The sequence below is a fragment of the Pteropus vampyrus genome, unplaced genomic scaffold (assembly GCF_000151845.1).
Source record: "Pteropus vampyrus isolate Shadow unplaced genomic scaffold, Pvam_2.0 Scaffold128, whole genome shotgun sequence".
Classification (NCBI taxonomy): Eukaryota; Metazoa; Chordata; class Mammalia; order Chiroptera; family Pteropodidae; genus Pteropus; species Pteropus vampyrus.
The window spans coordinates 4729630-4752645 of record NW_011888909.1 but is presented as its reverse complement, the minus strand read 5'-3'; the positions used below and the strand labels follow the sequence as shown (position 1 = coordinate 4752645).

Sequence of the window (23016 nt, the reverse complement as noted above, 5' to 3'; positions counted from 1 at the left end):
ATCTTTAAGAGGTGCATCAAAAGGAATTTCCCTTAATAATTGTTCAAATAAAGGGTTTACACATTCTGGACACGTCAGGGTGACTAGAGCTGATTCCATACGCGGGGAATTTACTATGTTTTCCTCAGAGCCAATTTTGAGGAAATCCATTTGTATAGCGTTTACACTTACTAGAATTTGTGCTACCCAAATTCCCCCTATTAAGAGGATCGTTTCTAAGAAACCAATTATCCCTAAACACATGCCACATCCTCGTTCTTGACGATGCATTCCTTGAAGCCTCTGTCCCCAAATCCGGACCTTGTCACGCGTAGGGTAGAAAGAGGACGCGGCAATAAATGTTCTTTTTGCAAATATGGGACTTTTAAACAATTTCAATTTCTTTAAAAGATAAAAGGCTATTTAAGTTATTTCTTCTTGAGTGAGCTTTGTGTCTTTCAAGGAACTTGTTCATTTCTTCTAAATTGTTGAATCTATAAAATTGTTCATAATATTTCCTTACCAACATTTTCATACCTGTAGAATCTGTAGTATTCTGTAGGACCACCTCTTATTCCTGAAATTGGTAATTTCTCCTTGGATTTTGTTGAACTTTTTGGATCTGTGGGTTTTACAGTTTCTATAAAATGTGGAAAAACTTGTACAAATATGTTTTATCTTTCTTCTCTTTCTCCTCTTCTTTGGAAACTCCAATTACAAATCATGAGACCAAAGTTGTTCCAGAGCTCACTGACACTCTTTTTATTTTTAGTAATAGACTTTGTTTTTGCTAGCAGTTTTATGTTCACAGTAAAGTACAGGGAGTTTCCAATCTAAGCCCACACTAGCACAGCCTCTTCTACTATCAAAACCCCAAACCAGATTGGTACATTTGTTAGAGTTGATGAACCATCACTGATACATCATTATCATTCAAAGTCCATAGTTTACATTAGGGTTCCCTCTTGGTCATGTTCATTCTACAAGTTTTGACAAATGTGTACTGTGCCATTATGTAAATGTTACTCCTTTTGTAGTTGTCCCACATTTCTTGGATATTCTATTCCATTTTTCAGTCTTTTTTTCTTGCTTTTCAATTTTAGAAGTTTCTATTGACATATCCTCAAGCTCAGAGATTCTTTCCTCAGCTGTGTTCAGTATACTAAAGAACCCATCAAAAGTATTCTTCATTTCTAGCATTCTTGATTTCTTCATTTCTAGCATTCTTCATTCTTGATTTCTAGCATTTCTTTCTCATTCTTTCCTAGAATTTCCATCTCTCTGCTTACAGTATCCATCTGTTCTAACATATGTTTTTCCATTAGAACTCTTAACATATTAATCATAATATGTTATGAATTCCTGGTCTGATAATTCCAACATCCCTACCATATCCGAGTCTGGTTCTAATGCTTGCTCTATCTCTTCAAGCTGTTTTTTGCCTTTTAGTATGCCTTGTAATTTTTTTGTTGAAAGCTGTGCGTAATGTATTAGGTAAAAGGAATTCTGGTAAATAGGCCTTTAGTAATAAGATGTGAGAGGAGGGAAAGCATTCTATAGTCTTAGAAGTAGGTCTCAGTCTTTTCATGAGCCCGTGACCCTCAGCTATGAACTTCACAGGTACCTCAGTTTCTTGCCCCCATCTTACGTTGGAGAGGACGGCTGGAGGGGACTCAAGTTGAGTATTTCTCTTCTCCTCAGGTCAGCTAGGCTGTGATAAAACCCCAATATGTTAGGCTCTGGTAAATTAGTTTCTTTTGAGGGTAGGCCTTGCTAACAAGAACAAAGTTGCACATTTCAAAAAGGTTAGTTTTCCCCTATCTGTGATGGAAGAAGGAGAGAATTTTTCTCCACTTATCACAGTAAGAACCTGGTAGTGCTCCAGATGGTAAAACTCACAGAAGTTTTTAGCTCATAGACTTGTCCACTCTGAGCCTTCAGCAACTTGTCAATTATGGGTCAGGTTTTCCTATCCTAGCACTGCTTTCCCTGGTTTCTGCTGGTGGGTTTCTGCTCAGGTTAAGCTATGATTTCTCGCTATCTGCCTGTCTCTCCAATTTGGGAGATAGTTTGCTTTGTGACCTCGCTTGATGAATCTAAGAAGAGTTGTTGATTTTTCAGTTTTTTCAGGATGGAGTGGTGACTTCTAAGCTCCTTTTATGTTGGACTAGAAATGGACATCCTCTTTTTATTAAAAAATTTCTTTCTTTGTTTCATTCTGGATGGTTTTATTGGCTTTGTCTTTAAGTTCACCTTATCTTTCGAAATATATCTAATCTACCATTAATCCTTTGTGCTGTATTTTTCAACTCAGAATTTTCATCTTTCAAAGTTTGATTGGGTCTTTTATATCTTCCATGTTCTACTAAGTGTGTTTTTTTCACACTACCAAGCATTTCTCAAATTCTTAGAGGACACTGACCAGGTGTCCCACAAATGTAACTCAATTCTGATACTATCTACCTGAAGAATGTCAGCTCCCACAAGGTTAAGGACTCAGTCCCACTGGAACCACATGACTGCCCCTGCTTCAGATGCCAATCGCAAGTCTAAGTTGTTACCTGTGCTTCTGACTGACTATAAATTGGAGGTTCCCACAACCCGCTTCTTGGTTCCATTAATTTGTTAAGAGCCACTCATAAAACTCAAGAAACAAGTTTACTTATCCTTTGTTTACTAAAGGATACAAATGAGCACTCAGGTGAAGAGATACATAGGGTACGGTCTAGAAGGATCTTGAAAACAGTAGCTTCTGTCCTGTGGAGTTTGGGGTGTGCCATTCTCCAGACATGTGCAGGGATTCACCAACTTGGATGTTCTCTAAACCCTGTCCTTTTGGGTTTTTATGAAGGCTTCATTATGTAGGTGTGATTAATTAAACCATTGGCCATTGGTGATCGAATTCAATCTCCAGCTCCTCTCCCCTTCTAGGAAGAGATTGAAAGTTCTAAACCTCAGATCACATGATTGGTTTCCCTGGCAACCAGCCCCTATCCTTAGGTTACCTAGGGTCTTTCAAAAGTCACCTTATTAGCATAAGGAAAGATACCATTATTCTTCTCAGTACTTAAGAAATTTCAAGTGTTTTAGGAACTCTGTTCCAGAAATGGGGGACAAAGACCAAATATATGTTTATTATAAATCACAACATTACACATATCTATACTTGTATGACTGTGTTCCATAAACATATTAAATAAGTGTTTTAATGTGTTTATCTGTTATTACTCTAACATCTGTCAACTTTGGTTGATTATTTTCCTCATTATGTGGTACTCACAAAAAACAGACACATAGACCAATGGAACAGAATAGAGAGTCCAGATAGTTCCATGCATATACAGTCAACCAATCTTTGACATTAAGAATATACAATGGGGAAAGTACAGTCTCTCAGCAAATGGTGCTGGGAAACCTGGATATCCACATCCAAAAGAATGAAAATGAACTCTAATCTTAAACTATATACAAACTTAACTATGAGACCTGAGACCATAAAATTCATAGAAGAATACATAGGGAAAAACTTCTTGACATTGATCTTGGCAGTGATTTTTATATATGACACCAAAAGCACAGGCAGTAGAAGAAAAAATAAACAGGGTGGACTACATCAAATTAAAAGCTTTTGCATAGCATAGGAAATAAGGCAGCCTACGAAATGGGAGAAAATATATGCAAGCCGTATATGTGATAAATGATTAATATCCAAATTGTATAAGGAACTCAAACAATTCTATAGCAAAAAACCCAAGTAACCCAATTAAAAAATGGCAAAGGATTTGAATAGGCATTTTTCCAAAGAAGACATATAAATATCCAACAGGAACATGAAAAGGCACTCGACATTGCTAATGATCAGGGAAGTGCAGATCAAAATACAGTGAGATATCATCTCATACCTGTTGTTAAGATGACTATTAATCAAAAAAGACCAAAGTTGAAAAATGTTGGTGAGAATGTGGAGAAAAGGGAATCTTTGTACACTGCTTGTGGGAATGTATATTGGTAGAGCAATTATCTAAAACAGTTTGGAGGTTCCTCAAAAAATTAAAAATAGAAGTACTGTCCCACTTCTGGGTTTATATTTAAAGGAAATTAAATCAGTATCTCAAAGAGATATCTGCTCTCCCATATTCACTGAAGCTTTATTCACAATAGACAAAATGTAGAAACAACCTAAGTGTTGTTGACAGATGAATGGGTAAAGAAGATGTGTATATGCACAACGGGATATTAGCCTTTAAAAAGAAGGAAATCCTCTCATTTGTGAAAACATGTAGGGACCTGGAGTACATTGTTAAGTAAAGTAAGCCAGACAGAGAAAGACAAATACTACATGATCTCACTTGTATGTGGAATCTTAAAAATCAATTATATGGAAGCAGAAAGTAGAATGGTGTTTACTGGGGGCAGGGAGTTGGGGGAAATGATGTTCCACTGGTCTCATAGGTTATGTACGCTTTTTTCCCCCTATTCTTCAGATTAGATAATGAATAGACATTTCTACTCTTTGAATGGAGAGATGTTGGTCAAAGGGCAGAAAATTTCACTTATGTAGGATGAATAAGTTCTTGAGATCTAATGATCTAATGTACATGGTGACTATAGTTAATAATACTATATTGTATACTTCGAATTTGCTGAGAGTAGATCTTAAGTGTTCTCACTTCACACAAAAAAGGTGGTGTTTATGTTTATTAGCTTTATTGTAGTTATCATTTCAGTGTTCTGTATATGTAAACATCATGTTATATACCTTAAAAACACACGTTTAAAAAATAAAAATAAAACAAAGTATGAGAATAATATCTCACCAAATGGAAAATATCAATAAAGAGATAAAACAATAATAACTAGATAGAAATTCTGGAGTTGAAAAGTACAGTAACCAAAATGAAAAATTCACTCGTTGGGTTCAAGAGGAGATTTGAACTGAAAAAAGAAAGAAAGGAAATAAACTTGTAGATAGGTTAGTTGCTGAGAAACAGAAAAAAAAAAAAAAGCATACAAAACCTCTGAGACCTGCGGGACATCATCAGGTATACCAAAGTACACATAATGGGAATTCTACTAGTAGAGGAGGTACTGAATAGAGCAGAAAGAGTATTTGAAGAAGTTATGGTTGAAAACACCAATTTTAATGAAAAACATATCTACATACCTCAGAAGTTCAGTGAACTTGAAGTATGACAAAACCATACAGATCCACATCTAGACACATCATAATCAAACTGTAGAAAAACAAAGAGAATCTTAAAAGCAGCAAGAGCGAAGGACATACGACATACAAGGGACCCTTACTAAGAGTAACAACTGTCTTTTTCACTGGAAACCATGGATTTCCGAAGGCAGCACAGGATGGCATATTCATGCTGCTAAAAGGAAAAAAAACTCAACTAAGACTTCTATCTCTGCCAAAACTGTCCTTTGAATAAGAAGGAGAAATGAGGTGATCTTTATAAACAAAATTGAATTTGTCAGCAGCCTCCAACCTGCCTCCAAAAGATGCTAAAGGGAGTCCTTCAGGCTGAAATGAAAGAACACTAGATTCTAATCTGTATAAGATTTTTTTTTTTTTAATGGGTAAAGCCAACTATATAAGTTGACTCAACACTAGCCTGCCTGGTCCCTAGAAAAAGGAAGGCTTCCAAAGATCACTTGCTTCAAGAAGGCAAGGATAGAGCCACACTTCTCTCCACTTTTTAGGAGTCCTGCTCCTTTTCTTCATTCAGTTTGTGATTTTTGATTACATTAATGGGGTGAGATCTTTTCACCATTCTAATTCTAAGTAAATTAATAAGTAGGCTTAATATTATTAGTCAACAGGAAATGCAAATTAATACCATAATGAGATACCCCTATATATCCACCAGAATGGTTAATATTAAGTGGCTAGACAATATGTAGTATTGGCAGGGTTATAAGCAAGTGGAACTCTTAATGTTGGTGGGAGTATAAACTAATGTAACCACTTGGGAAAACTACTTATAGCTACTTAGCAAAACATATGTATACCTTATGACTCATCAAATACACACCTGAGTATATATGCAACAGAAAGAAGTTATACACTTAAAGAAATTATACCAAAGACTTACAAAAATATTTATAGCAGCACTATTCGTAATAATTGCCCAAAGCTGGAAACGAATCCAAATGCCCATCAACAGGGAATAGATAATGTGGCATATTCATACAATGGAGATACTACTCAGCAATAAAAATGGAACAAACTGCTGATACATACAATATGGTTGTATCTTACAAATACTATTCTTTGCATAAAAAGCCAGACACAAATGAGTGTATAACTAAGTTTCCATTCATATGAAGCTCAAAAATAGGTAAAACTGATCTATGTAGTAGTTAGAATAGCGGTTATCTTTAGACTACTGACTGAGATGCAACACAAAGGAGCCATTTTGGAAGCTAGGGGTTTTCTCTGACTTGTTCTGGGTGGTGGTTACATGGGTGTATATATAAAATTTTGAGTTAACCACTTTAAAATTGCTGTTCTCGAGGTTCTGTTTGTATTCCATATTATGACGGTTAAGATCCCGAAGAAATATTAAAGATTAAAATTATTTGTCTTTGAGAGAAAATCATAAACCTAGGTCTAATGATGAATTTGCTGGTTGGCCTATTTAGTTTTAGGTAATATTTGAATACTTGGTCACATATGTTATTTTTGAAGTTAAAAATGGGATAAGGGCAAGTATCACCAACATATAACTTTTGAGAAATGAATTGCCAGTGTTTTTACAGCTACTTGGAGGCCATAAAAAAGAAATGAAATCTGTTCTTGCAAAGAATGCAACACTGGCCAAACACCAAGATATTACACAGAGAAAATAAAACAAGCAGAGACAAAACCACAACAGAGCTGCTTTAACCCAGAATGTTCAAGGAACTAAAGAATAAGGACTGAGATATGACCAGGGCACAGGGGAGAGGAAGATTAATCAGGGAAGGAGAGATATTTTTCTTGACCTTGTGTAACAATCTAAGGCTTGAAAAGCTTATTTTTATCTGAAGAATCAGAAACAGATTTCTCCAGTTTATTCATTTAGTCAATAAATATTTATTGAGCTCCTGTTATGTGCCTAGCACCATTGTAGGCACTTGGGATACAGTAGTGAACAAAACAGACAAAAATTTCTGCTTTTATGGAATACATATTGAGGATAGGAGTGGGGCAGGAATGTATATGCACGTTATATATGTTGCAATGAGTTTACATTAGCTGCTTTTCTTGTTTAGCCATAGTTTAGCCTTCAACTACACATACTTTCTGGAACCTCCAGTTTAATGCTGCTAGTGAAGCCCCAGTACTCTTTCTAATGAGACATTCCTCAGTACTTTAATAATAAAATCTCCTTGCAAATGAATCAGGATTGATCTGTCTTGATAAGTGGTAAGAAGAGAATAAGAAATAGATCCAAATCATCTAGGAATTTAGAACAGTGGTGTGGTATCTTACACAAAAGAATAATAGGATTCTAAAGTCAATGCAGACAAAAGCTGAAATTAATTAAAATAGAGAAAATAGTAGAAAGGATAAATAAAAACCCAAACTGGTGATTTAAGATGATCAATAAAAAGGTAAACCCTATGCAATATATATGAAGGCAAAAGAGCAAATGTGTATCACAGAAAGGATGAGAAAGGAGAAATAATCACAGATATAAAAGAAAAGAATTATATGATAATACTACATGAAAGTATGTTTGTACTAATTGAAAGCCTAGAGACGATAACTGATTTTTCAAGTTAGGTGGAAAGCTTAAATAGGTTGATTAGCATCAAAGAGATTGAAAAGGCAACCATTTGAAAAAGCATAGGTGATTAACAATTGAATTGTTCCTAACCTTAGAGAACAGATGAGTTAGATGCTGTTTAAACTATTTGAGGTCATAGAAAAAGATGGAAAAATCCCCAGTTCATCTTATGAAACCAAGATTTAATGACAGAACCCAATAGGAATTACAGAAAAGAAAACCTCAGATCAATTTTCTTATGCCTATAGATGCTAAAATCATAAATAAAATATTAGTAAACAGAATTCAGCAGTATATCTATGACTGATGAGCTATTATGACCAAATAGTTTCATTTCAAAAATGAAAATGGTTCATACCAGAAAGATCTATTAGTATAATTCACTATATCAGTAAATTAAAGAGAATCATATAATCATGTCATTTCAGTGCTGAAAAGGCTTTTGGTAAAATGACAAGGCTCTTGTCATTTATAATAAAAAGAAATAGAAAAAACTACTTAAATATGATAAAGACTATTTTTGCACTTAACATGTTTTTACTGCACACCCATTATATACCAGGTAATCTTCTACATACTAGGGTTAGAGCAGTTAACAAAACAGACAAAATGAAACAAACCTTTTTTTTCAATGAACTTACATTAGCATTTGGGAGCCATCCATAAAAAATAAATAAGTTAAATATCTCGTTTGTCAGATGGTAATAAGTACTGTAGAGAGAAATGAAGCAGAGAATAGTTATTTGCCAAGAGCTGGGGTATAGGAATAGTAGAGTAGTCCTCATTGATAAGGTAATATTTCTAGCAGGGACCTATGGAAAGAGCAAGAGCAGATGAACAAAACAGTGATTCCTGCCCTCATGGAGCCTACAATCTAGTGGAAAGAGACAAACAAACAAACAAACAAAAAAACCCAATACAAAACAAAAGCATATAGTAGGAAGTTATAAATGCCATGGAAAAAAAAAATCAGGAAAATAAAGGGGACCAAAACCAAGGGGATTTTGAGGGATAGGTTGTAATATTAAATAGAGTGGTCAGGATATGCCTCATTGAAAAGGTGAGATCTGAGGAAAGTCTTGAAGGAAGTGAGGGTTTTACCCAAGTGGACATTGAGGAAAGAATGTTTCAGGCAGAGGAAAGAGCCTCCTATGTAAAGACGCTGATGAAGAGCAGCATGCCCGGCTCAGGCAAGCAATTGCAAAGAGGTCAGTGGACTGAAACCAAGTAGATGTGGGAGTATGTGGAGGTCAGATTGTTATGTAAGGACTTGCAGTCCACTGTAGGGACTATTTAAAAATAGTTTAATGATTTTTAATAAGTCAAACACCCTTATAATTATCACCCATGTTAAGAAATTAAACTGCCAGTCAATCCAAAAGTCTTTCCATGTACCCTCTTCTCAAATTCTCTTTTCCCCGGAGACTATCCACTATCCTATCACTTTTAGAAATCACTTCCTTACATTTTGTTATAGTTCTATCACCCAATTATGCATCCCTATATACTACAGTCTTACCCATTAAAAGTAATTTGACATGTCTTTTAAGTTTCTTTTAATCTACAGGTTTCCAAACACTCCATTCCTTTCTTTAGTATATACTTTAGTTTTGAAAAGCCTGTGTATTTTAATCTGTAAAGTTATTTGTAATCTGAGTTTTGCAGTCGAACTGCTGACTGTCCTACATATTCCTCTGAATTTTGTACTTCATGCAAATTGGCAGCTGAATTCAGAGGCGTAATAAGACTCAAGATCTGATTTGGCAAGGCTGTACATTATGTCTTTCTTTTTGTGATTTTAGCAGTCATGATCCTCAGTGCCTAGATTCATTAATTTGTTCGATCATACAAAATTTTGATATTCTAATCTAATTTCTCTATATTAGTTGGAAAAATTTTATAAAGTGATACATCCCTGCATCTACTATTTGGTTACTCAGAGTTATGGTTAACATAGGAAAATGGAATAAGCATTTGATTCTTATTCGTTATTTGCTAATTTTCAAGATGAATTGGTTCCTTATATCTTCCCAGGAGACCAATTTGATGATTTCAATCTATAGCAATTATTATTTTTGAAGTTCAAATTGTCTCTTTTCTGGCTACTAGAAGATATTTCAGATTAGCTACTGTGTACTTTTGCCATGACTATAGTAGTATTGTATAACTTCCTTCCTATCTGGTATGACAAGATATACGCTCGGCCCAGATCAGGAATCAGTCATTTCTTCAATATGCCTTAGTTTCTCTTAGTGAAATATGGTATATCACTATCTGGTCAGACTATCCCAGTCCTTTTTCAGTGCCCCTAATTATTTTGGTTGTCTCTAGTTTATTTTCTAGTATAGGGGTTGGCAAACTATGCCTTCTCACTTGTTTTTGTATGGTCTGCAAGCTAAGAATGATTTTTACAAATTTTTTAAGGGTCATAAAAGTAAAGGAAGATGTGCAACAGACTGTGGCTTGAAAGCCTAACATATTTGCTCTTTAGTCTTTCACATAAAGTTGGTTGACTTGCATGCTAGTAAATTCTTCAGAAGGTGTCTGTGAAAACAATATTCCCTGATTTCTTAATATTGATAATAGATGCTCTGTGCTCTCTATAGCTGAAAGTTAGTTTTACTGGATATAAATTTCTTGGCTCAATTTTCTTCCATATGTACGTTAAATAGATCACTCCATTTTCTTCTGGCAAAAGTATTCATGTTGAAAAGTCTAATTTCGATTCTTATTTTTTTATTTGCTCTTCAACTTGTCTCTTATTGTTAAGTCACTTGCTCATTTTGCCTAGACACTCAAAGAATTTTTTTCCCTTTAAAGTGCCATAATTTTCCTGGAATATGTCTTGATGTTGATCATTAAAAGCAGATATTCTCAGGCAGACCATGTACTCTGTCAATATATATCTAAAAAAAAAAAACATTTTAAAGAACATTTTCTTTGAATTTTGGTTTTTAGTATTTTCTCTGTTCCCCAACTTTGATTTTTCTCCTTCTTCAAAGACTTCTATTCATATGCTGGGTTTGAGACAATTATTAGACTTCTGAGTGACTGTAAGAAAATAAAAACCACATTTAGTCATATCACTCTCATTGTTAGCATTATGGTATGATTCTATGCATATATATAACATGCATATATAACATATTTTTACAAAACTGAATTTCTGTTGTGTGCACATTTTAAAATCCTCTTTCACAGGATATAACCTGAGCATTTTCTAAGAGTGAAATAGTCTTTGAAAATAGTATTTTTAATGGTATTTCATCTTTTGTTTTACTGTGATAAGTCTAACCATATAGATTATGTACTCTTTTACCCATTTCTTTTTGCATGTCTCTTCCAACCTTGATGCTTTAGTCCAGAGGATTTGGTTTCCTGTAGTAGTTGCTGTGTATCATAATTCACATCTGTGGTTTGGCAGCCTGCCTGGCTGTAGTGTTTAATTAAGACTCATGGAAGATCCATGCTTTTAAAATGAGTGTCCTGGTGGATTACATTCATCCCAGTCATTCAGAACTTTGGTACTGTTTCTATGCTCTGAGGAAGAGATCCTTTTACTATGAATGCTACAGTGGGAAGGGAGCCTGTACACTACATAATGGAGAGAACCTGCAGATTCATAGATACCTTGCCTTGCAGTGCTGTGCCTGGGCTGTGGGTGTTGAAATATACCAGTCTGTCATGCTTTAATGTCCCCGTGAGACTAGAGGGTATACAGTAGTACACTTCAGGCCTAACTGTTGGTTCATTTCTAGAAGGACAGAAGGAGTAAGAGAGATTTAGTGAGCTCCATCCAGGCTGCAGGGTGTTGTCAAGAAAAGAAAATCAGGCTCTCTGGACCAGGCTCATTTCTCTCTAAAAACTACGCTTTTGAACAAAGAATGACAAACTTTTTCTGTAAAAGGCTAGATATTTTGGGCTTTATATAGGCCACATGATTTCTGCTGTAACTATTCAGCTTTGTCGTAGAACTAAAGCAACCACAGTGCAGAAAGAAGTGGACGTGTCTATGTTCCAGTGAAACTTTATTTACAAATTAGGCAGCAGGCCAGTTTTGACCATAGTTTGCCAGTCTCTCCTTTTGAACAATCATTTTGAATCTGTGTCTCTATCTGTTAGTGGTCAAAATCCCCAGTCTCTGAGGATCAGTTTTTTTAGATCACAAAGCTTGATCTCAGGTCCAACTTTCAGGTCTGCATTCTCTCCACTACACTGATCTGCCTTTTAGAAAAAGGCCAACTAAATATCTAGAACCCATGGAAAGAGAGGGAAGGTGAGCCGGATAAGCTGATTTGGAACTAGGAAGCAACTCTTGAAGAGTTTAAGAGTGGAAAGTTTGTGTGACTCACTGACAGTGACCTCCTGAAGGATTGGGATCACATTTTCTGTTTTTTTTTCTATTTTATTTTATTTTACTTATCTATCCTTATAGATCAACAAATGTCTTTCTTGAACTGATAAGTGCAAAGTAAACACTATTGTTTCTTTTCCTCCTCTCATGCTCCCCATTCAATCAACTTCAGTACATCCTTAACTCTCCTCATGTGCCATTCTCTAAATTCACCAGCTTCTAAAACTCACTCATCAACTGTGTGAAAGCTGAGACCCTTTCCCCCTCCTCCAGACCCTAAAAGCCCTTAAGATACAGTCTTATATTGAGATTGACACATTGTTTCTGTAAATGGCTAAATAGTAAATCTTTTTGTTTGGAGAACCATGTGGTCTTTACCTCAACTACTCAACTCTGCCATTGTAGCACATGAGTAGCCATAAACAAATAAAAATGGCTGTATTCCAATAAAGCTATGACACTGAAATTTGATTTCATATGATTTTCATATGTTATGGAATATTATTCTTTTGATTGTTAGAAAACCATTTTAAATGTAAAAGCCGTTCTTAGCTTTAAGACCAGACAAAAACAGACAGTAGGACTAGATTTGACCTGTGACTCATAGATTGCTCACCCATGCTTTAGTTTGGTAATTTTCCCTGACTCATGTCCCACCCCAGGAGAAGAATTAGCCTAGTTCTGTCACATGCATTCCCATACTATAGTTTCTAACCTCTGTCATTACAATTATCATGCTATGTATTAATCATGTGTGTATGTTATCTTTCTTACTGGACTCTGAGCTTCTTGAGAGGAAGACTGGCTTAGTCATTCATCTTTACATTTTTAGTATTTAACACTTCATCTGACACATTGTGGGTATTTAAAAAATATTTATTTTGAGTTTTATGCTCAATAAATATAAAATGCAATCACTGCTGTGTTAAAGAGAAATACCTGATTGGTATGCAGTAGGCTTTCCAAATTCTTCCCTTAAGGCGTCCATGGTACCTGCATTTGCTGCTAGTGGTTCTTGTCACTCAGTGGTTATATAACAAAAGCCTTTCCAAATTCTTTCATTTTATAGTTTTATCTCTTTCCAGTAAGAGGTGATTGAACTTTATCTTTAAATCATTTTTTTCAATTACAATGATAAATAGTAGCTTTCAATTTTCTTATGAACCAGTGCTATAATATTATTAGATGAAAAAATAATAATAGCTATTGTTTATTGAGCTCACACTGCATTCTAGTCTCAGTCAACTCTAATTTTCCTTTAGAACTTTGGTAACTTTCTGACTGCTATCAATTTACCTTTTTCTTTGTTCTCTACACCTGAAACAAAACAAAGCAACAACATCATATGTTTTTCCTCCATGCTATCTATTGTAGTAAATGATATTATCATCTATTCAGTCCTTCAAGTCAAATCTGAATTCATCTAGACTCCTTTCCCTCCTTCCCCCAAATCTAATTGGCCACTAAGTCTTATAATTTTTTTCAATCTATGGAATTTTTCTTCTTTCTATCTCAATTTCATTTGCTCTAGTTGAAACTTTAATCTTTTCTCAACTCTTCCAGTATATAGTTGAACTTCTTTACTGGTTTTTCTGACCCTGTTTGTCTCATCCTTCAATGGACTCTTCCTGTAATTATCAGTATTGAATGCTTACATCAGCATTGAATGCTGATAATCTGACCATGTCACTCCTGTGATTAAAACCCTTCTATCATTCCCCAACACTTTCAAGATAAAGCCAACTTCCCAATGCAAGACCTTATGTATGACTCCAGTGCTTTACACAGATGTGTTTCAGGATTCAGAAAATTTTGGATTTTAGAAATATCACATGATGTACATAACACATTATAAAACATCTGCTGGCTCTGGATCAAACACATTAATATTTCTGCATCAAAGAGGACTATTGTTTATGCCAAGTAGAATAAAGACTATACATAGATTCCTATCAGTTCAGGTCATGTTTTTCTGCTAAATAAGTTACAGAAAAATGTTGAGTTTTTGGAGCTTTTTGGGTTTCAGAATTTGGGATAAGAGATTGTGACCCTGTAGATGTCCAGTGGTCTGCTGAAGCTGGTTTGCCCCAACTGCAGAGGGACCATTTTGCATATCTCTTCCCAACTCTGCAGTTGGTGATTTCATGTTGGTAGCTTGATATTAGCCATAGTGGGAATATTTACACATGAGCATCAGTAAATGCAACAAATTCTGGCCTTTTCTTCCCTGGAGAGCAGGTTGTTAAACATTACCAGCACAGCACTATTTGTATGTATTATATGTATAGTACATCTGCATGTTTTTAGCATTGTGGCAAACTAACTTGCTCACTCTACATAGAGCAAAAGGCCAAGATTTTCAGAAAGGTATAAATTTAAAAAGATAATACGACAGCAGTAGAGAAACTAGAAAAAATCTTGGGAACTTTGGACTCAGACAGACATGCGTTCAACTTCTAACTCCATTATTTCCAGACTGTGACTCTGGATAAATCACTTACCTTCTCTGGGTATCAGTTTACACATCTGAAAAAATGGGGACTGATAATATCTTTCTCTTAAGTTTGTTTAAAGGACTGAATGATATATTATATGCAAAGTGTCTGACATAGAATGAACAGAAAATGTTATTCCTTGTTTACTATAAACTTTTTATTTTCCTGGAGATATTTATCTGAAGACATGGCTCGCATTCTTTAACATTCCTAATGTATCCATAATAAATATCATGTAGTTTGCACTGGAAATTCTCTTGTTATTTCATCTCATGTCAATTGATCTATTTATAAAGTTATGATCCTTGACTTCTCTAGAGCATGTTTGTATAATCTAAACTTGTAGGGTTTTTTTTCCCCATGAAAAGCTTTTAGTTATTCATTTCATAATCATTTTTTGAGTATCTGTTTTATGTTAATGTGCTAGGTGCTGGGGATGGTAAGATTAAGAAGATATAAACCCTCTTTATATTTTGGTGGAATGATAGTTGGGCATTGAACCAACTATTTAGTGCAGGAAAATTGGAGGCTTCTGTAGTAATCTGGGTGAGAAATGATGGTGACATGAATGAAAGTAGTGGCAATAAGAATGGAGGAGAGATTGTTCTACTCAAAAATAAAGTCTATTGAACTAGACTTAATTTCTTTCTGTTCTATCCCAGAACCTGGCTTTGCTTGTGGATAGGGGATGTGCTATTTATAAAGATAAGAAGATGTACATGGAGAAAAGTAGATTTTGAGCAGAAAGTGATGAGTCCAGTTTTGGACCATCTTAATTTTGAGGTGTGTATAGGGTGTATGGGCATGACCATGTAATTTATCATACAAACTTGAACATTTAGAAGAGTGAGTGGGATGTGTTATTAATAATTAAACTAGACTAATAGGTATTAACTGGACCTGTCCTGGACAAACCAGAATGTTCTTTACACAGGTAAAGAAAGTCAAGCAAAGATCATTACAGATGAAGACATCCAGGGAACATGTGTAGAGTGAAGAGAGTAGTGGGTTAAGTGGAGTCCTGGAGATTTTTGTTTTTACTATCTCTATGCTGTACATTACATCCCCATGATTTATTTATTTTATAACTAGAAATTTGAACCTCTTATTTCCCTTCACGTTTTACCTTCCTTTTAAAAACATTTTCAATTACACTTGACGTTCAGTATTATTTTATATTAGTTTCTGGTGTACAGCAAAGTGATCAGACATTTATATAATTTATGAAGTGATCCCCCCAATAAGTCTAGTACCCACCTGGCACCATACAAAGTTATTATGATATTATTGACTATATTCCCTATACTGTACTTTACAACCCTATGACTCTACCAATTTGTACTTCTTAATACCTTCTCCTTTTTTACCCAGGCTCCCAACCCCTCTCTCATCTGGCAACCATCAGTTTGTACTCTGTGTTTATTTATCTATTTTGTTCTTTAGATTCCACATATAAGTGAAATCATATGGTATTAGTCTTTCTCTGTCTGACTTATTTCATTCAGCATAATACCCTCTAGGTCGATCCATGTTGTCACAAATGGCAAGATTTCATTATTTTTTTATGGCTGAGTAATATTCCATTGAGTATGTGGACCTTAACTTCTTTATCCAATCATCTATTGATGGGCACATGGGTTGCTTCCATATCTTGGCTATTGTAAATAATACTGCAATGAACATAGGGGTGCATGTATCTTTTCTAATTAGTGTTTTGGATTTTTTTTCTTTATAAATACCCAGAGATGTAATTGCCGAGTCATAACGTACTTCTATTTTAATTTTTTGAGACACCTCCATACTGTTTTCCATAGTGGCAGCACCATTTTGCAATATCACCAGCAGTGCATGAGGGTTCAACCCTTTTTGCCATATCCTTGCCAATACTTGTTGTTTGCTGATTTATTGATGATAGCCATTCTGATAGGTGTGACATGATGTCTCATTGTGGTTTTAATATGCATTCCTCTGATGATTTGTGACATTGAGCATCTTTTCATATGCCTTTTTGCCATCTGTATGTCTTCTCTGGAGAAATGCCTATTCAGGTCTTCTGCCCATTTTTTAATTGGATTCTGCCCCCCAGCTTTATTGAAATATAATAGACAATTAGTTGCTCATATTTACATTGTACAATTCAATGAGTTTTTTTTTTGATATTATAATTGGCATACAATAATATATTAGTACAGCATAGTAATTAGAGTTCAAGTGATCACTCCAATAAATCAGTACTCCTCTTCCTCCTTACATATTTATTATAACATTGTTAACTATTTTTCTTACTCTGCACTTTATATCTCCATGACTATTTCATAACTATCCACTTGTATTTCTTAATCCCTTTGCCCTTTTTCATTGTTCTTCCAACCCCGTCCTGTCTAGTAGCCCTCAAAATATTCTCAGTATCTATGAGTTTGTTTCCATTTTTGTTGTTATTATTGTTTATTTTGTTCTTTAGATTCTGTATGTATGTGAAATCATGTGGTATTTGTCTTTCTCTGACTTACTTCATTTAGCACAATACCTTCTAAGTCTGTCAAGGCAATATCTTTTACCATCCCCTTCCTTTTAGTCTGTGTGTGTCTTTAATCTGAAGTGAGTCTCTCGTAGGCAGCATATATAGGGGTCTTGTTTTCTTATCCATTCAGCTACTCTATCCTTTGGTTGGAGCACTTAATTCTTTTCCATTTGAGGTAGTCATTGATAGATATGTAGTTATTACCATTCTTTATTCATGTCTTTGATATATTTTTTCTTTTTAAAGAAGTCCTCTGACATTTTCTGTAATAGTGGCTTGGTGTTGTTGAATTCCCTTAGCTTATTTTTGTTTGCGAAGTTCTTTATCTATCCTTTGACTCTAAATGATAGCTTTGTTGGATTAAATATTATTGGTTGTAGATCCTGGGTTTTCAACACTTTGAATATTTTTACAAAGCCTTTCTGTCCTGCAAAGTTTCTTTTGAGAAATTAGCCGCCAGTCTTATGGGTGCTCCCTTGTAGGTAACTGACTGCTTTTCACTTGCTGCTTTTAAGATTCTTTGTATTTAACCTTTGGCATTTTAATTATGATGTGTCTTGGTGTGGGCTTCTTTGGGTTCCTCTTTCTTGGAACTCTTTGAGCTTCCTGAGCCTGTATGTCTATTAACTTCACCAGGTTAGGAAAGTTTTCCATCATTATTTCTTTGAATAGCTTTTGTTCTCCCTCTCCTCCTCCAGGTACCCCTATTACACGGATGTTTTCACTCTTGATTTTGTCCTAAAGACTCCTCGAAGTATTACTAAATTCTTAGCTTCTTTTTTCTTGCTGTTTTGATTGGGTGACCTTGGCTTCTCTATCCTTTACATCGGTGGTTCGATCATCTTCTTTATCGGCTCTATTGGTTACCTCTGATATACTCTTCATCTCAGATAATGTGTTCTTCATTTCTGACTGGTTTACTTTTATAATTTCCATTTCCATTTTTATGTTTTTTATCTCTTTATTAAAGTTCTCACTGAGTTCATCTACATTTCCCCTAAGTTCATTGAGCATCTTTATAATCAGTGTTTTGAACTCTGTATCTGTTAGTTTGCTTGTCTCCATTATTCCTGGATCTCTGTTCTGTTCTCATATGGTTTCTGCTTCTTTGTCTTCCCATTTTGTCTTCCTTTCTGTGTCTGTTTCTATGTGCTAAACAAAGTTTCTAAGTCTCCCATTCTTATTATTATGGCTTTGTGTAGTAAGTGTCCAGTGGCACAGTCCTGAGAGGGGTTCAGCAGCAGGTCTGTTTTAGTCCAAGACTGTACCCTGCTCTGGGGCCACAGTCCACAGTTGGCAAACAATCCACAGATGCTGTGCTTATAGTTGCCTCAAGAAACTATGCCAGAAACCAAAGTCAGCTGCCACCAGTGTGGGTCTTAGAGTTGGCTTAGCAAGTTGCACAGGACTCACCAAAGATACAACTGGATGTGGCTTGTGTGGGGCCGTGAGCTGGGGGAGGCATATTTTCAGGGAATCCTCTGGGTGGAGCAACCACTGTTACCCAGTTTGATGGCACTTGCTTTCGTACATTGGGTGGGAGGAGGGCTCAACAGAGGAACAGTGGATTCTGCTAGCACTTCTGCCTAGGAGAAAGCCTTGCCTCTGGCCCTCACTCCAACAACTCAGCATCCCCCTGTAAGTCCCTGGTGCCACCCGAGCAGCCAACCCTGTGCTGGCGTTCAGTGCGAGCAAGTCCATCACTGTGAAAGTCTGGTCGCAGACACAACCCCTTTAAGAGACGTCTGCAGCTGCTGTAGCCGCTGTCCCACTCAGCCACTCATGACGGGGCAGCCTCGCATCCTTGCCCCATCCTACCTCCTCCTGTTGTAGGGTGATATCTTGTTTTTCTCCCTAGTTGTAGGGCTTCTGTTCATCTAGATCCCAGGCAACCCTGCTTGCTGTTTGCTCTGTGTTTCTGTCACAACTTTGATGTGGTTGTAAAAGCAAATGAATACAGCCTCTATCATCTATGCCATTTTTCTTGGTCTCTCCTATTTTTTTTTTTTTTGATGTTGAGTTGTATGAAACTTTACAAATTTTGGACTTATCATATTCATCATAGGCAAATATCTTCTCCCATCGGTAGGTTGTCTTTTTGTTTTGTTGATGGTTTTCTTTGTTGTGCAAAAACTTTTTAGTTTGATGTAGTCCCATTTGTTTATTTTTCTTCTTGTTTCCCTTGCCTGAGAAGATATATCAGAAAAAATATTACTAATAGTGTGTCAGAGAGTTTCCTTCCTATGTTTTCTTCTAGGAGTGTTTTAGTTTTGGGTCTTACATTTAAGTCTTTAATCCATTTTGAATTTATTCTTGTATATGGTTTAAGAAGGGGATCCAGTTTCATTTTTTTGCATGTATTTGTTCAGTTTTCCCAACACCATTTATCGAAGGGACTGTCTTTACCCTATTGTATATTCTTACCTCCTTTGTCATACCTTAATGACCATAAAGGCATGGATTTATTTCTGGGCTCTCTATTCTCTTCCATTTATCTATGTGTCTGTTTTTATACCAGTACCATGCTGTTTTGATTACTATTCCCTTGTAGTATAGTGTGATATTATATAGCATGATACCTCCAAGTTTGTTCTCCTTTCTCAAGATTACCGTAGCTATTTGGGGTCTTTCGTGGCTCCATATAAATTTTACGATTATTTGTAGTTCTGTGAAAAATGCCATTGGTGTTTTGATAGAGATTACATTGAATCTATAGATTGCTTTGGATAATATGCACATTTTAATGATGTTAATTCTTCCTGTCCATGAGCAAGGTATATGCTTCCATTTATTTGTAGCTTCATTTTCTTTCTTTAGTGTCATAATTTTCTGAGTACAAGTCTTTTGCTTAAATTTATTTCTAGGTGTTTTATTATTTTTTTTTGATGCAGTTGTGAATGGGATTGTTTTCTTAATTTCTTTCTGATCATCTGTAATTGGTGTGTAGAAATGTAACTGATTTCTGAATATTAATTTTGTATCCTGATATACTTTACTGAATTTATTTACCAGTTCAACTAGTTTTTTTGGTGGGATCTTTAGGGTTCCCTCTATATAATATCATGTCATCTGCAAATAATGACAGTTTTACTTTTTTCCTTTCCAATGTGGATGCCTTTTATTTATTTATTTTTTTGTCTGATTGCTGTGGCTAGGTCTTACAATACTATGTTGAATAGAAGTGGTGAAAGTGGACATCTTTGTTTTGTTCCTGATCTTAAGGAAAACACTTTTAGCTTTTCACCTGGAGAAATTTTTAAGAGAGGAAAAAGGAATGTGGCTATTGAGCAGAAAGGACCCTGGAACTAGTGGCCTCACAGAACCCCAGGGAAGAATCATTTCATTTTCTTTGGTCTGTGATTTTAGGCAGGGAGCCTCTTTGAAGGATTCCTCATCAAAAAGTGATTATCTGCAGTAAGAGGTCATATATTTAGGGAAAGAGGGTTTTTACCTTTTATTAGAATACTATATTTGAATGACATGTGTTATAATATAAAAATCTCTTAGGCATTTTTATATAAGAAATCACTTGGCCAAAACCTGCTAATTCAGAACCAATTTGTATCTAGATGTCATTTATGTTGTATTTTAATATAAGATTATGAGTTATTTAGTCCAATAGTGAATATAATCACTACAAGCTTAAATTTAGTACATTTCTAGATTAAAAGGTAGAACACGTTTAATCTGTAATATTAAAAGTCATAAATAGCACTTTTTTCTTTCATAGAAAATAGGATTCTTTAGGAAGTCAACAGAAAAATAGAACAAATGGATATTTTGCATACTTAGTGGATTATGGTTGGCCGTTTTCTCTCCAGTAATTTATTTTGAAAAATTTCAAATGTACAAAGAATTGAAAGGGTTATATCCAGTAGCTACAATTAAGATTTTGCTGTACTTGCTGTATTACATATCTGTCTGTCTTGTCATTCATCAGACCATCTTGTTGATTTATTTATTTTTGATGGGTTTCAAGTAGGTTGACTGGCTGTTTTCCTAAGCAGTCATTGTTAAATTTTTTTCTGAATGTTGTGGTTTAAATGTCAACACATTTTGTATAGATGTTTTCAACTAACCCTTTTTCCTATTTCTAGAGATCTGAGATTCCCAATAATCACTGTCAAGTTTAGAACATTAAAAAAAGTCTGGTAATAGTGTTAAGCCTGATTAGTGCCCTCTTTCTCAATAGCTTTGTAATCGAGACACTCATGATTTTTAAAGTTATCAAAAATAATATCCAGTGTTCTTTTAACACTATTTTTTGGTATTCTAAATAAATATTTATGCATAGTATATTGTTTTCAGGGTGGAGAGATCAACGGACCAAGTCATCAAGCCAGTCAATGTGGGAGCTCTATCAAAATGGGTTGGGAAAATACCTCCAGATGTTTTACAAGACATGGCAGTGATTGCACCCATGCTTGCCAAACTTGGATATGATCCACATGCCAATCCACCTAACTACGGAAAACCTGATCCCAAAATCCTTGAAAACACTAGAAGGGTAAGTGAGATTTTTTAAAGTGACTCGAGAAAGCTGGATATGCAATTTGGGTTCTGAAACCTTTTTTTTGTTGTTGTTCCTTGCTTTTTTATGATCAGAAAATTATTTTTAATTTGTAGAACACTTTATCATCATATGTCTTCCACTGAATTTTAAGGAAAACTGTGGCTCCTCCCAGGTGCTATAGGAACAGTTCTTTAATATATTTTGACCAATTTCTAGGAATGGTGCTTGCCATTGAGGAAATTTATTCTTATAGCTGATTACCACAAATTTGCATAAATATTAGAATTACTAGTAACCTCACTTCTAGTTTCTTTTTTTTTCTTTGAATCTAATGACTACTTTTAAGCCTTTGTTTATATGAGGCACGATTTCTCGATACTTGAAAACTAAACATTGACTACATTAGAAAAATAAACAGATGCAATAAATACCCTCTGATTGAGAGAAACTTCCTATTAAAATATAATTATAGCTTTTCCTTTTAATAAGTTATGCCTACGTCTTCATATAATATTGTTCCAGAAAAAAATGAAAACTCAAAGAGCTATTCTGAATATATACCTTACCAGTTGAATCTACTTCAAATCAGACCTTAATTTATTATTTTTTTAAAATTCTGATAAAATATACAAAATGAAAGGATTCCCGGATCCAATTCCAATTTGCATGTGTAGGCTTCCCCATACCAATAAGCAATTCTCTGATGCCTGAAGGGTGTCTGAGAATGCAACTCAATTCTAGTACCATCACCCAGAGATTGAATCAGATCCCACAGGTAAAGAGCTCATTCTCACAGATCACCCTCCACATCAGATACCAGTCACAAACTCAGATTGTTGCCTGTGCTTGTGACTGATTGGCTACAAACCAGAGGTTCCTATGACCCCTTTGTCAGGTTCGACTAAGTTGCTAGAACGGCTCATAGAACTCAAGAAAACTCATTCACCCACTTGGATTAAAGATTTATTACAAAGGACATTAAAGGATAGGAGTCAAACAGCCAGGTGAAGAGATACATAAGGCATGGTCCTGAACAAAGGAGTTTCTGTCCTCATGTTGCCGAGGCCCAGTGCATGGTAGCATTCTGGTTCCCCAAGGTGGAAGCTCTCCAAAAGGGGCCAAAGAGCTGTTCTTTTGTTTTTTTATGGAGGCTTCATTACATAGTCATAATTGATTAATTAAGTCTTTGGCCATTGGTGATTGATTCAACCTTAAAACCTTCTCCTCTCCCTGGAAATCAGGAAGTGGGTCTGAAAGTTCCAGTTCTCAAAACATAAGGTTGATTCCTACTGGCAACCAGCCCCTTCCTTGGGGTTGGGTCCAAAAGTCACCTCATAACATAATAAGAGATACTGTTGTTGCTCTCATCACTT

General features: G+C 35.4%; 1 protein-coding gene across 2 annotated transcripts in view; it reads left to right on the top strand.

The window, feature by feature from the left end:
* The window catches only part of TPST1 (tyrosylprotein sulfotransferase 1), a 109787-nt gene that overhangs the window by 42449 nt on the left and 44322 nt on the right, over window positions 1-23016 (top strand). For both annotated transcript variants that reach the window (XM_011366985.2, XM_023534632.1), the window contains exon 3: window positions 21439-21637. In XM_011366985.2, the coding sequence (XP_011365287.1) occupies window positions 21439-21637 (199 nt within the window). The remainder of the gene's footprint in view (window positions 1-21438; window positions 21638-23016) is intronic.